General features: G+C 37.2%; 1 protein-coding gene across 6 annotated transcripts in view; it reads left to right on the plus strand.

Moving 5' to 3' along the window:
- The window catches only part of agla (amylo-alpha-1, 6-glucosidase, 4-alpha-glucanotransferase a), a 53,406-nt gene that overhangs the window by 16,522 nt on the left and 22,042 nt on the right, over positions 1–14,842 (plus strand). For all 6 annotated transcript variants that reach the window (XM_055014312.1, XM_055014309.1, XM_055014310.1 and 3 more), the window contains 7 exons: positions 3,175–3,356; positions 4,906–5,017; positions 5,987–6,113; positions 7,549–7,651; positions 9,315–9,412; positions 10,813–10,952; positions 12,158–12,345. In XM_055014312.1, the coding sequence (XP_054870287.1) occupies positions 3,175–3,356; positions 4,906–5,017; positions 5,987–6,113; positions 7,549–7,651; positions 9,315–9,412; positions 10,813–10,952; positions 12,158–12,345 (950 nt within the window). The remainder of the gene's footprint in view (positions 1–3,174; positions 3,357–4,905; positions 5,018–5,986; positions 6,114–7,548; positions 7,652–9,314; positions 9,413–10,812; positions 10,953–12,157; positions 12,346–14,842) is intronic.

Raw genomic sequence — 14,842 nt, forward strand, 5'->3', positions numbered from 1 at the left:
CTACAATCTATCGTATTTACATGAAAATGTACATCAATACGAATTGTCCCATTTTAAAAATAAATGAATAAATGAAATGAAATGAAATCCCTTTGGACAGCCTGCTGCCGGAGGGATTCAGTCTGTTCAGAGCGAGTCGGTGAAAACTGCAAAGTCAGGCTGGCCAGTAATCTGGCACCTGAAAATGTTCTCTAATTTTGGTCAGTGTTCTTTTTCTAATATCTAAGTTTTTTATACTGTGCTTCAGAATATATGTGACTCAAAATATGCTTGAAATATTGCTCTTTTACTCCTGTTTGGATCATTTCAAATAGTACTGTGTAATTTCGCCATTGACCTCTATTTTGTCTGTGGTATTGTTAAACGTCATGTGCTAAATGAAAGGGGACAAAGAATAGTGGAATTACTTAAAGAAAATGACAGTAAAGAATAAACAAGGTGGGATAATTCTACAAAGAAAACGAAGCAAATTTAGGTTTTTCATCTCTGTAGCGCATCAAGAGTATCATAAAACAGATAATTCAATTTTTACTCCAGAATATTTAGCCTGAATAGAAACATATCATTGAGCAGACCAGTTTAACATCATCAAACCAGATGTCATGCAGTGTTTGGTGCAACTGTTTGTGCAAGTGAATACACCTTTTACATAATTTCCTCCACGCTGCTGTTGTAATCTCTTGCCAAAATGTCACACAAAAATACAACTTGTAGTCTTCTCCACACTCTAATTAGATGCTTCTTCTTTTCCAGTATGTGTCTCAGTTGCTTACGTCTTATTACAGGCATTTTTAATCTTTAAAAATCTTGAAAATCCACAGTGCAGCTTCAGCTTTATGTTGGAAAATGCCGAAAACATCTGAAAACCAACAACAAAAAATAGTTCTCTACATCTGCTCATTTATCCCAACTGACATATACAAAACACAACTCTGTTTTAAAATGTGGTGGATTTCTTTCAGCTCTCAGCTTATATTCTGTCCTTATATGTCTCTGTGAGTCTTTCTCAAACACACACATTGTGGAGTAACTGGAGTGTGTGAGACGCATGCTAAACCAAGAACAGGTTTTAAATTGGCAAAGAGGCCGTTGGCATTAAGCCATAAACCAGAGTTACCAGCCTTTAACCCTCCTGTTGTCCTCATTTACGGGCACCAAAAAATATTGTTTCCTTGTCTGAAAAAAATCCAAAAATTCAGCAAAACAATGCCCCAAATTTCTGAAAATTTGCAAAACCTTCAGGAAGAAAATTTAAATAATTCCTTAAAAGTTTCCCTTAAAAGTTTTATTTTTAAAAAGTCCCCCAAATTTGGCAAGAAAACTCTTGTAATTATTTTCAAAAAATGAGTAAAAATCTTCCAAAAAAATCCTTAAAAAAAGAAATCCTAAAAATATATGCAGTGAGATTTTCAAATTGAAGTTATTCTGGACTCATTTTCTGTAATTGTGTATCATTTTCAAGTCATTCAATATATAATTGCGGGACTTTTTGTATCATAGCTGACATTTTAGTAATACCCAGTCATTTTTTATTAAACAGTGATTGTTTTCATAATGGGCTGCACAGTGGCGTAGTGGTTAGCACTTTCGCCTTGCAGCTAGAAGACCCCTGGTTCACGTCCCGGCTTTCCTGGGATCTTTCTGCATGGAGTTTGCATGTTCTCCCTGTGCATGCGTGGGTTTTCTCCGGGTACTCTGGCTTCCTCCCACAGTCCAAAAATATGCTGAGGTTAATTGATGATTCTAAATTGCCCGTAGGTGTGAATGTGAGAGTGCTTGTTTGTCTATATATGTAGCCCTGTGACAGACTGGTGACCTGTCTAGGGTGTCCCCTGCCTTCACCTGAGTCAGCTGGGATAGACTCCAGCCCCCCCATGACCCTAGTGAGGATTAAGCGGTGTATAGATAATGGATGGATGGATGGATGTTTTCATAATAAATATTTATGGAATTCGTGAAGACATGATCATAATAAACAAAAAAACATTAGTTTTTCTACTTTTATTAAAATGTGCACAGATATATCCCATGGACCTTAAATGTCCCTCAGTTATAGATGGACCCACATGGTCACTTAGATTTTTGTGACTCTCTTTACACCAGGCTTCATAGAATGTCTTTAAGAAAGCATTTAAATCAGAGCCACATCAGGATCGTGACAAGAATAAAAGACGAGTTCACATCACCCCTGGATACTATTATGCTCCTACACAAACTTTTACTACCTTTGTTTAAAAATTCCTCATGTCTGCCAAAAAGAAACCTAGAGAAGCTGCTTTCAGTTTTTTATGGCCCTAAACTGTGGAGCTCCCTCAGAACAGCAGACTCTCCTGGTGTCTTTGACATCACTTTCTCAATTTTGTCAGTAATAATTTCAGTGTTTTATTGTATGATGATCTTAGTTTTAAGTCTTTTTACACATAAATGACACACAAATACGGTTGTTACGGTTCTATAGGTTCTTCCCTCCCTATGCCAAACATAGAGCTGACCCGTTGGTCCAAATAGTTTTAATATTCTCTGCGTTTTTTCACTGTGTTTCTAATTTATTCTTGTACTACCTTTATACTGTTTTTCTCCTTTGGAGCTGCTGTAATGGTGAACTTTCCCCACTGAGGGATCAGTAAAGCTTGTCTCGTCTCGTCTCGTCTCATCTCTTGAGTGTCCTCCCTCCATAAAACAGACTCCCAGAGCTCTACAGACCTATCGACATCCAAGTAGACTTAGATATGCTTTATGACTGTCAACAGGAAGTCTTTGCTCATTCTGTGTTCTTCTTAAAGGCTGTACTTTTTGCTCCTGAGTCTTTGGCAGTCTTTTTTCCTAAAACTGAAACACTGATCTGAAGGTAGAGTAACGCTGCAGCTCTGGACTGTATGTGCTGTCTTATATTAGCACCGTGTACTCCTTGTTACCCCCCTCGCCTTCTCACCTCGTCCTGTCTCTCTTAGAAAAGGTCGTGTTTGTAAAATGAGCCGGATTAAAAGGCTAAACACAGACCGAGTGGCAGATTTACCGTTTGACTCACTGTCAGTCCATCAGCAGGTTTCTGCAAGGCTCTGAAGAGTTTAAATTCCCACTGAATGGGACAGTAAACGTGTTTTATTATGAGCATTTATCATACATGATGCAGATTAATCATCAGTTATTCTGTGTTTCTGTTTGTCTTTACAGCTGCTAACAGTGTGTGGATAAAAGAGCATCCGGAGTGTGGTTATAACCTGGTGAACTCTCCTCACCTGCGTCCGGCCTGGGTGTTGGACAGAGCTATCTGGCATTTAACAACCAGAGTAGCAGAGGGACGCTACAAAGACAAAGGACTCCCTGCAGAGATCACCACCGACAGCCATCTGAATGTGAGTGCAGCTGTAGCGCCTGAAACCAGCCGACGAGATACACCTCATGACTTGGCATCAGAGAGGATTCATGACAACCAGTGGGATTTGTGAATCAGATGAAAGCGTTCTTTAGCTTTGCTTACTGTGGACATGCGACAAAGAGTGCAGCGTTAAATTTTGCCACATAACCTTTGGCAGAATGTCTAGTTTTAGAGGCGGAGCGTGAAAAATGCCAAGTAGAATGTTTTTTCTTTGTGCTATTTGATCGCTGCAAAAAAATCCACAAAGGAACTATAATAAGTCATTTTTTTGCTGCCTTTTATCATGAAATGTGCATGTAAACCTTTAAATAATGACATAAATGATCGTTAATGACACGAGTGAAGCCTGGGTAAACGTCACATCTTTCAAGGAAGGTCAGCTCTTATTGTCAGTATTGTTAGATAACATCATTATTATACTTTGTACGTCTGACAGAAGAAACGCATTTTTGACTCTCTAAAAATAGTCGAGAATGCATCAAAATTTGCACACACGCCAGGACCGGCAAAAAATTAGATATTTTAGGGTAATAGTGTCCCCTGGAATATTACGAAAATTCAGCCCCCAGACCGTGTTTCACCTAGAGCTACAAAATTCAGTACACATATGTAACTCTTCAGGACACACAATAAAGCCTCTTGCACCAATAGCCAAAACCCAACAGGAAATCAGACATTTGGAATTATGAGTCATCTTTTGGACAATTTTGGGTCATTTTTGGACATTTTCAAAATCTATAAACTCAAACAGCGTAACCCCAAGAGAGCTGAACTTTGGCCAGGATGTACACCAGTCCTGGGTGATCAAAAGCTTTTAAAATGCTCCACAAAAGTCTGCGGGCGTGGAAATGGCGACCAGCAGTCTGTGGCCATTGTGGATCCTTCGCCATGAAACAGGAAGTGCTGTCTAACCAGCCTGTACATGCTCCAATCTGCCTCAGCTTTCACATGTGTGATCAAAGTCTGGCCATAATCACATCCATAGGCCAATATACACACTCAGTTGCTGCGCCACCTGGTGGACATGCATGGGATAGCTGAGCCGCAAGGACCAGACCAGCGCTGCTTGCAGCTTTATTATTCGTATCTCAGTGGGAACATTTGCAGTGTTGATAGCAGCTAAGGGATTAGTGCATAAAAAACGAAATACAGGCATAAATGCAGAGAAATCTAATGAAACAAGAGATCTACATCAGCGTTATTGATGTTGTACAGATTCTTCTTTATGTGGTCATTCAGATTTTGCACAGATTCCTTTGTGAAAAATAACAATATTGTATACATGTAGATAGACTCTGCTATTTTTCGGAGCAACGCATGTTTCTGTTGGATTCCAGACTGCTTCACACTGACGTAAACATAATTAAAAATCACACTAACACAGCTGTTACTGCTGTTTGCTTATTTTACAGTTGATCATGTTCAACGCCATTTTTAACACAGTTTTGCAGACCGTTAAAGCTACAGTGAGAAAGGCATATTTAATAATAGTGATGTTTTGTGTTTTTACTTTCTTTGTGTGTCAGGCCATCCGCAGTGTGTTATGGGAGGATGTTTATCCTAAGATCAAACTGTGGGAGTTCTACCAGGTGAATGTGGACCACGCTGTGGAGCAGTTCAAAATCCTGCTGCAGAATGGTGCGTAGATCAGTGAAGATGGAAAGTATTACTCCAGAACAATGTGAAATCTATAAAAAACTGCAGTAACTTCAGCTTAAATGCCAGGTTAACACTTGTGTCGTCCTGTGGGTCAAAATTGAATTGAGGTTTGAAAATGAAAAAAAATAAATAAATTCTCAGTAAAACTTCTGATGTCCACATTTTCCACATTTTGGGGAAATCTTTGAACATTTTTTGGTGGAAAAAAAGAAATGTTAAAAAAGTTTCTTAAGAACATTCACAAAAAAATCAACCAAAATCCAGCGAATTTCACTGGATTTTGGTTGATTTTTATGTGAATGTTCTTAAATAAAATATTAGAAGTTTTACTGATATATATGGAATCACTTTAGATATTTTTAGGATTTTTTTTGGAAGATTTTTACTCATTTTTTGAAAATATTTACAAAAATTTTCTTCCCAAATTTGTGGTATTTAAAAAAAAACTTTTAAGGGAAACTTTTAAGGAATTATTGGAATTTTCTTCCTGAAGGTTTTGCAAATTTTCAGAAATTTGGTAAATTTTTTTGCTGAGTTTTTGGATTTTTTTTCAAACAAGGAAACAGTATTTTTTGGTGCCTGTAAATGAGGACAACAGGAGGGGTAATGTACTGTAAAATCACTGAGATTAAGTGTATAAAATGGAAAACGACTGAAATGTAGAAATACACTCTTATGATAACACCTGTATTGATTTAAATGGAAGCAAAACTGTTATCAGAGATGTGAATGACACAAAAAACTGCAAAAATGTGGCTGAAACCTTCCAACATGTCAGCTGTGATTAGCATGTGTTCAGTATTTTGTGCTGATAGATACAATTTTACAATCGATTGCAACTAATTAAAATTTCAGTCTGTCTGCTAATAAATCAGTGTGGGTTCACCAGTTCTGCACTTGTGTAGAGACATTTATTAGACTGTATAACCTTTGTGTGTCTCTTTTTAGGAAGCAAACCAGATCATGGTAAGACTGAAGGGAAGAAGGGCCTGAAGATCACACAGGACTCGCACTATCGTCGTTTTGGCAACACGGTGGACATGGACTCTGCTCTGGAGACATTCGTACCTCACAGGTGATACGCAAAACCCATAGACGTGTTTTTGTTCTGGTAGGGGTGTCAAGATCATGTTTGTTAGGCCTCACCAGAGTCCTTAATAGTCTGATCCAATGCTTATACTTGCCTAAATGTTGATGAAACACACTAATCTGTTATTTAGTGAAATGCTGCAACTTCAGCAGGCTGAGGCTTTACTTTAGCTAGTACAGATTAATTAAAGTATGCCTGAATTGGCTTTTGATGGTGATCTGTAGATTTAACTTGGGGCATTTTTATGTACTGGAAAAACTTTTTTTTTTCTACAAAGGGATACAAAGTGAGATTTAGCTGTTCTTAACTGCTTTAAGATTTGTTTTAGCAAAATCAGTCAAACAAAACAAAAAATTATGTAACATTAACATTTTATAACCGTTTATTAGGGATGATATTGACATAAAAATGTAATATCGGTCAATATCGTTGTCGTTTTTTTTGCCTATCATGAAAACCGATAAAATAATGCCTGGATTTAACTGACGGTTTTCTAAATTGTATAGTATAGCTGCCACATTGTAATAGATTCATAGAGGGAGGGAGAGTGGGAATGGTTTTTAGAGACAATAAAAAAATAAGTCATTTTTTCCATAAGTTCAGTTGAAGTAGTTTTCTTATTTTACAGACAATATTTCCATCTGAAAGCCTTGTTGCATCTGAGAATGCATCCAATGGAGCATCACAATAAATTGAGGCCTGATGTGTTAATTCCACCACAGCAGATATGAGATGTTACCTAGAATTAGTTGAATAGCCCACAGATATTGGTTGATATCGGAATCGGAAATTGAGAATTGGACAATATTGGCGTATCAGTTATCGGCAAAAAAGACAATATCGGACATCTCTACCGTTTATAAATGTTTTAATTTTTTTCAAAACTGAAATCAGTGTGGACATTTGGCTAGTTAGCTGCCAGCAACACTTGTTTTAACAAACAGAGCCAGTCTGTTAGTGACCATTTGTTCAAATAAAATGGGAAAAATGTAAGATTTCTGTTTGATAAATCCGGTTTTTCTTTCAGCTGCCTTTACTGTAAAAGTCTGTAATGTCCAACACTAAAATATCAGAAAACTATGTGAAGTGTGACACTACTAACGTGTATTCAAAAGAAAGAAAACATCAGCGTAATACATGCCTTTTAGATACTGAAAATGGCAACTTTTTAAGTAGGAAGCCGAATTTACATGTTTGTGGTTGACATTCCTGTGACTGAAAATGTGCACCATAAAAAAGCAGGAATGTATGCCAAAGTGAAATACCATGTACCCGTTCAAATAGTTAAATCTGTCAGGCGTCTGATCAGTAGTCATATCATTGCTTCTTGCACTATTCCTGTGCTCGGCTAGGCATAGCATGTATACGTGTTTAGAGCTTTGCAGAGTGCAGAGTGGCGTTATTTTTTGTTTCTCTGTAGCTCCTCCCCTCAGCACATCGAGGACTGCTGCGGTTGGCTGAAACAGAAGCTGAACGAGCTGAATGAAGAACAGCATCAGATCATGCACCAGCATCAGGAGCAGGTATGGTCGAGCGCAACGTAACACCTTAAGAAGAATGCAACACAGCAGCAGTATATGACGGAGCGTGACAGGATGATGTGTCTGAGAAGCTTCATGTGAACGTGTTGGCATGACGGAGTCAGAGAGGAGATGCTGATATCGATACTGGGAATGTCAAAATGTCCTGTGTGATTTATTCCTACGGCTCACACAGATTTATTCACTCTAACTCCCAAGATATTGAACATTATAATATTGTTTATCAATCAATCAGAGTTTATTTGTATAGTCCTTTCCAACAGCCCAAAGGGTGACCAAAGAGCTTCACAGTAAAAAACAAGAGAATAACTTAAAAACACTACAGTCACTTAAAACAGGATTAACAATCACACTCACGGACAGATTTAGAATAACCAGTTAACCTCAGCATGTTTCTGGACTGTGGAAGGAAACCCACCATGCACAGGGAGAACATGGAGACTCCATGCAGAAAGATCCCAGGAAGGCCGGGATGCAAACCAGGGATCTTCTAGCTGCAAGGTGACAGTGCTAACCACCACACCACTGTGCAGCCCGTAAAATATACAATAAAACAATAAAATAAATAGCAATAAAACAGCACTAAAATATAACATCTAAAAGAAATAAAAATGATTAAATGTCACATTGCCGTTAGGTATTAAATCCCTTTTAACCAGGAAGGTTTTGAGCTGTGATTTAAACAGACCCAGGTCAGTGATGGTGCATGTCGGGGGAAGCTAGGTCCAGAGAACGCCTGGTCACCCCAGGGTTTTATTTAGACCTGGGTACTTCAAGCAGCCGCTGATTGGATGACCTCAGAGCTCTGATTGGTCCTTTAAAGTTAAAAGATCTGATAAACAAAGTGGAGCGAGACCGTAAAGAGCTTTAAAAACAAAGAATAAAAGTTTAAAAAGAATTCTGGACCAGACTGGAAGCCAGTGGAGAGTAAAGGACCGGGGTGATGTGCTCATGTCTGGGGGTGTTTGTTAAAAGATGCTGCAGCATTTTGCACAAGTTGCAGGCGTCTGATAGATGACTGGCAGATGCTGATGTAAAGTGCATTGCAGTAGTCCAGACTGGAGCTGATAAAAGCATGAATAGCTTTTTCAAGGTCAGTGCAGTTTAAGAAAGGCTTGATTTTGGCTAAAAGGTGCAATTGAAAGAAACTTGCTCTGACAACAGTGTCAGTTTGTTTGTTGAAATTCTAGTCTGTCAAATATCACCCCAAGATTTTCTCAGTCATTGAATTGAAACTTGATATATCAGTATCAGTACCCCCAAACACAATGCATTCAGTCTTGTCCTCATTCAGAAGTAAAAAGTTGGATGACAGCCACTCCTTAATGTCCCTAATACAGCTAGTTACACTACTTAGTGCCTCACTTTCTGTTGGTTGCACTGGTAGATAAATCTGAATATCATAACAGTGGAAAGACAGATTATGTTTTGCTATAATTGACCCAAGAGGCAGCACATAAAGGGAGAACAAAGTAGGGCCAAGAATTGAACCTTGGGTACTCCATAAGAGAGAGACACACGAGAGGAGGACAGATCACCAATCATTACTGAAAAACTCCGATTTGTGATTTAGTGATTTGTGTATTCTGCATATAGTATGGCACTTCATCATTTTTCACCATGTTCTCCTTATTTTTCCCACCAGGCTGCCAACTGTATTGTGGGAAACGTTCTGTATGAACGTCTGGCCAACCACGGCCCCAAACTGGGTCCTGTTTCCAAGAAGAACCCTCTGGTCACCAGGTAATGGAGTGTAAAGACGTGGATTTAGTGAGAAAGATGACGCATAGTATGAGTGATCCAAAAGCTCAAAGACTAAACTTTGGCCACCATCCTTCTCTAAGTAGTTTCCCTGTACAGAGATACAACACCACTTCTAGAAGTCCTATTTTCAGTAATATCTGCAATGAGCGCAGAGTCTCTGAAACTATGTCCAACCAGTAATTCCTCAACCTGAATTTCACTTTGAAAGGAAAGGAAGAAATCACTAGGAGCCAAATCTAGCAGGTATACTGGATGGAGAGTGATGGTTCCTGAGACCAGCCACTCTGACCACATGCCATTGGACCACAGCTCAGGTCATCAGCACCAATTGTTCACTGAGTAGGACTTTATGTCACCACTCCGACCTTGGGAGACTAAATCTCTACCGTTACAGAAAACAACGAGTATGTTCCTGGTGTGCTCCTGACCTGATCCACCTTGCCCAGATTGGGAAACTGCGATCTCATACGCTGTCTCCTTCTAATAGTACCTGCAGACTTAGCTCTAGTTAGCAGTGATGGTCATCTGCATGAAGGTTGGTGCTGACTGACACAGAATGGGATGTTTTCTTCTCTGCTGAGGTTCATGATAGATGGATGGATGGATAGATAGACTATAGATAGACTATAGCTAGATAGACTATAGATAGACTAGATAGATAGATAGACTATAGATAGATAGATAGATTGATAGATAGATAGATAGATAGATAGATAGACTACAGATAGATAAAAAATTTGCTGTACAATACTATAAAAACACTTCTAATTTTAAAATCTATAGAATACAGTATTTACACATGTCAAGGCATCATGATTTTAAAATGAATTTGAGTATTTAAAGTGGTTTTGACAGGTAGTAGGATGGACAAGAAACAAATGTGGTCAAACATAGGCCCTGCCAAAAAAATTTCAAGGTTTTCAGAGGAACCCTACCTGGTAAAATCCAAATGAAATCACCTTATGCACGTGCAGCAGGGATGTACTCTGCTGATTTCATGGTAATCTACATATGTAAGAGGTATTTTGTGCGCAAAGTAGAAGTTTTCATTTATGACTTTAATGAAAAAGGCTCATTTTTCAAAAATTCAAAATTGGAAATTGTTCATTCTCTTGGGCCCATAATTGCTCTCAGTGAAGTTCCTGCTTGAGTTCTGAAAACAGTGTTCTTTGAAATAAAGGACCAAGAATATTGGAACAAATCAGTGACTGTGTAACCTTTCTCTTCTTTGTGTAATGTGAAAGTTGACAAACACAATAATACCACATATAAAGTAGTGCCGATATAAATGGCAACTACAACTATCCCCACAGCGGTAGAATAAGGATCATGATAATGTCAGGAAGGTGGACCTCATCGTTTTCATCTTTCCCTTGCAGGTATTTCACCTTCCCATACCAGGACATGACTCTGGAGCAGGAGCTGCAGCTGCTCGACCAGCAGGACAAAACGTCGCACTTCCTGGCTCACAACGGTTGGGTGATGGGCGACGATCCGCTGCGAAACTTTGCAGAACCAGGTTAAAATAGAAAGCAACACCTCGACACAAAAGCAGTACAGACAACGGAATAATGCTGACGATATTTCTGCAATATAAGCACATTTTAGTTTCTATAAAATGTGGATTACCCCCATCACCCCCATACCCAGAACTGCAGTCACATTACCCACCCTCGTTATCACCCCAGTAGCGAGTAGGATTGTGTTTTTGTTTTTTTAATTTATTTTAGTATTTTTAATTTATTTTATATTTATTTTTACCTTTTATTTATTCTTAACTTTTTATAGTATTACTTTTATTTCTGCACTGTGAATGGATGTGAGAAGTGTCATTTCATTTAACCCTCATGTCGTCCTGCAGGTCAGATTGACCCGTTTCAAAGTTTGAAAATGTTGAAAAAAATCTAATTTCACAGTGAAACTTCTGATGTCCACATTTTCAACATTTTTGGGAAATCTTTGAACAGTTTTTGGTGGAAAAAAAAATGTTAAAAATGTTTCTTAAGAACATTCACATAAAAATCAACTAAAATCCAGTGAAATTCGCTGAATTTTAGTAGATTTTTCGTCCGAATGTTCTCAGAGAAAATATTGGAAGAACATTTTTTTTAATTAATTTTTTTTATATATAAATTTGGGGATTTTATTTTTTCTGCTGAATTTTTGGATTGATTTTTTTTTCCAAATGTTCTTCAAGAATATATTAGAACTTTTACTCATATGTGTATATATATATATATATACAGTATATATATATATATATATATATATATATATATATATATGTATATATATGTATATATATATATATATATATATATGTATATATATATATATATATATATATATGTATATATATATATATATATATATATATATATATATATATATATATATATATATATATATATATATATATATATGTAATCACTAGATATTTTTAGGATTTTTTTCAGAAGATTTTTATTCATTTTTTAAAAAATATTTACAATTTAAATTTTTTTAAAATGTTTTTTAAAAAATGTTCTTTCTTGCCAAATTTGGGGATTTATTTTTTTTTCACTAAATTTTTGGATTTTTTTCAGACAAGGGAACAATATTTTTTTGGTGGCCGTAAATGAGGACAACAGGAGGTTTAACTTTGTACTATGTACATTGCTGAATGACAGTTGAAGTTGAAGCTGGATTTTTGCATCAGGTATTCAGATGCATCTTTGTTTTTAGGCTCCAACGTGTACCTGCGGCGGGAGCTGATCTGCTGGGGTGACAGCGTCAAACTCCGCTACGGCAAAGGACCAGAGGACTGTCCATACCTGTGGGCTCACATGCAGAAATACACTGAAATCACAGCCCAGTATTTCCACGGAGTCAGACTGGACAACTGCCACTCTACACCGTTACATGTTGCTGAGGTATCGTCACATATTATCATAGTATCCTGCAGTTAAGAAGACAGGACTTTAAATAAGCTGATTGACCAGTAAAATGAGTCCAATATAACACCTTTCTCACACTGCATTACTTGGATTCAGAATCATTCATAGTTGTTACTCAACATTTCTGATGCTCTAACTTGTTGTGAACTTTTTATTTTAGCTGACGTATTTTTGCTGTTGGGGGATGTAAATCTAGTGGATGCGGTGGGGGCATGTTGTGTCTTTTTCCATCTTTGTGAAGCCTCACAGTCACATTTTTACTTTCCTCTGGCAGTTCTTTTCCATGTGAAGCCACGATACAGACATGCAGATAGACACAACATCTAGATATAGAGTAGCGTTGCTTTTCAACCGACAAATCAATAAAGAAAGTCTGGTTTTACGTGGCTGACATGTTTCCACTACATCTGCAGTCTTCCTCAGAGCGTCATCTGAAGTGTTGATGACGTGTTGATAACGTGTGATGACGTGTGATGACGTGTTGATGACGTGTGATGAAGTGTTGATGACGTGTGATGAAGTGTTGATGACGTGTGATGACGTGTTGATGACGTGTTGATGACGTGTGATGACGTGTTGATGACGTGTTGATGAAGTGTTGATGACGTGTGAAGTGTTGATGACGTGCTGATGACGTGCTGATGACGTGTTGATGACGTGTGATGACGTGTTGATAACGTGTGATGAAGTGCTGATGACGTGTTGATGATGTGTGATGACGTGTTGATGATGTGTGATGACGTGTGATGACGTGTTGATGACGTGTGATGATGTGTTGATGACGTGTGATGAAGTGTTGATGACGTGTTGATGATGTGTGATGATGTGTTGATGACGTGTGATGGTGTTGACGTGTTGATGATGTGTGATGATGTGTTGATGACGTCCTGATGACGTGTGATGATGTGTTGATGAAGTGTTGATGATGTGCTGATGACGTGTTGATGACATGTGATGACATGTTGATGACGTGTTGATGACGTGTTGATGACGTCCTGATGACGTGTGATGATGTGTTGATGAAGTGTTGATGGTGTGTTGATGACGTGCTGATGACGTGCTGATGATGTGTTGATGATGTCCTGATGACGTGTGATGATGTGTTGAAGTGTTGATGACGTGCTGATGATGTGTTGATGACGTCCTGATGACGTGTGATGATGTGTTGATGAAGTGTTGATGGTGTGTTGATGACATGTGATGAAGTGCTCTTTTGGATGGACTAGTAGCTGCTGGAGTTTTCTATGTGGTTTTACTGCTGTGTCGATGTTGTGTTTTTTCATTATGTGTTGTATGGGTTCCGTTGTCCCTAAAAAAGACCATACTTTCCTTATTGAGTTGTCGGTTTAAAAGTAACGCTATTCTGTAAAGAGAAATGACAATATGAACATAATCCAACTACAACATGGAGAGCTGAAACAGTTCTGGTGATCACAGGTCATTTTATAATTACAGGTGTGCAGATGTTCTCAGGTTTGTTTGAGTAATCACAGGTTTTCTAACTTGTGTGTTTTTACTTTTGTTGCTTTGTGTGTGTTTCTGACTGTTCATAAGTATAAAAACTGCTCTTTTACACATATAAATGACATAATTATTACAGTTTTTAATTACTTGACATTTAAGTGATATTGCGCAGTGCTGTACTCACTTCTGTTGTTTATTGTTTGCTGCAACTTACCCAACTATACTGACAGGTGTGTTCAGGGGTAAGTTTAGACATCCTGCTAGAACATAGAGAAGACACTGACTGACAATAACAATGAATTTTCACAGTGAAAACTTCCACATTTTCAACATTTTTGGGAAATTTTTTGAACATTTTTTGGTGGAAAAAAGAAATGTTAAAAAAAGAATGTTTCTTAAGAACATTCAGAAAAAAAAATCTATTTTTTTTTATATGAATGTCCTTAAAGAAAATATTAGAATTTTTACTGATATTTGTAATCACTTAGGATTTTTTTTCGGAACATTTTTATTCATTTTTTTGAAAATATTTACTTTTTTTTATTTTTAATTTTTAAAAATTTTCATTTCTTGCTAAATTTGGAGATTTTTTTTTTAAAAATAAAACTTTTAAGGGAAGCTGTTATGGAATTTTATTCCTGAAGATTTTAGATTTTGTAAATTTTTATAAATTTGGGAATTTTTTTTCTGAATTTTTGGATAGATTTTTTTTTTCCGAATGTTCTTAAAAAAAATATTGGAACTTTTACTGATATATATGTAATCACTTTAGATATTTTTAGGATTTTTTTGGAAGATTTTTCTTTATTTTTTAGTTTGTTTGTTTGTTTGTTTGTTTTAAATTTTCTTTCTCGACAAATTTGAGTTTTGTTTTTTTTTTTTTAAATAAAACTTTTAAGGGAAGCTTTGTAACTTTCTTCCTGAAGATCTTGCAAATTTTGACTGACACTGACTGGTGTAGTGTCCTTGTCCCTGTTAATTGATGGTATTTAGAGGAAGATAAGAGCAG

Source organism: Amphiprion ocellaris, chromosome 10 (assembly GCF_022539595.1).
Source record: "Amphiprion ocellaris isolate individual 3 ecotype Okinawa chromosome 10, ASM2253959v1, whole genome shotgun sequence".
NCBI classification, from domain to species: Eukaryota; Metazoa; Chordata; class Actinopteri; family Pomacentridae; genus Amphiprion; species Amphiprion ocellaris.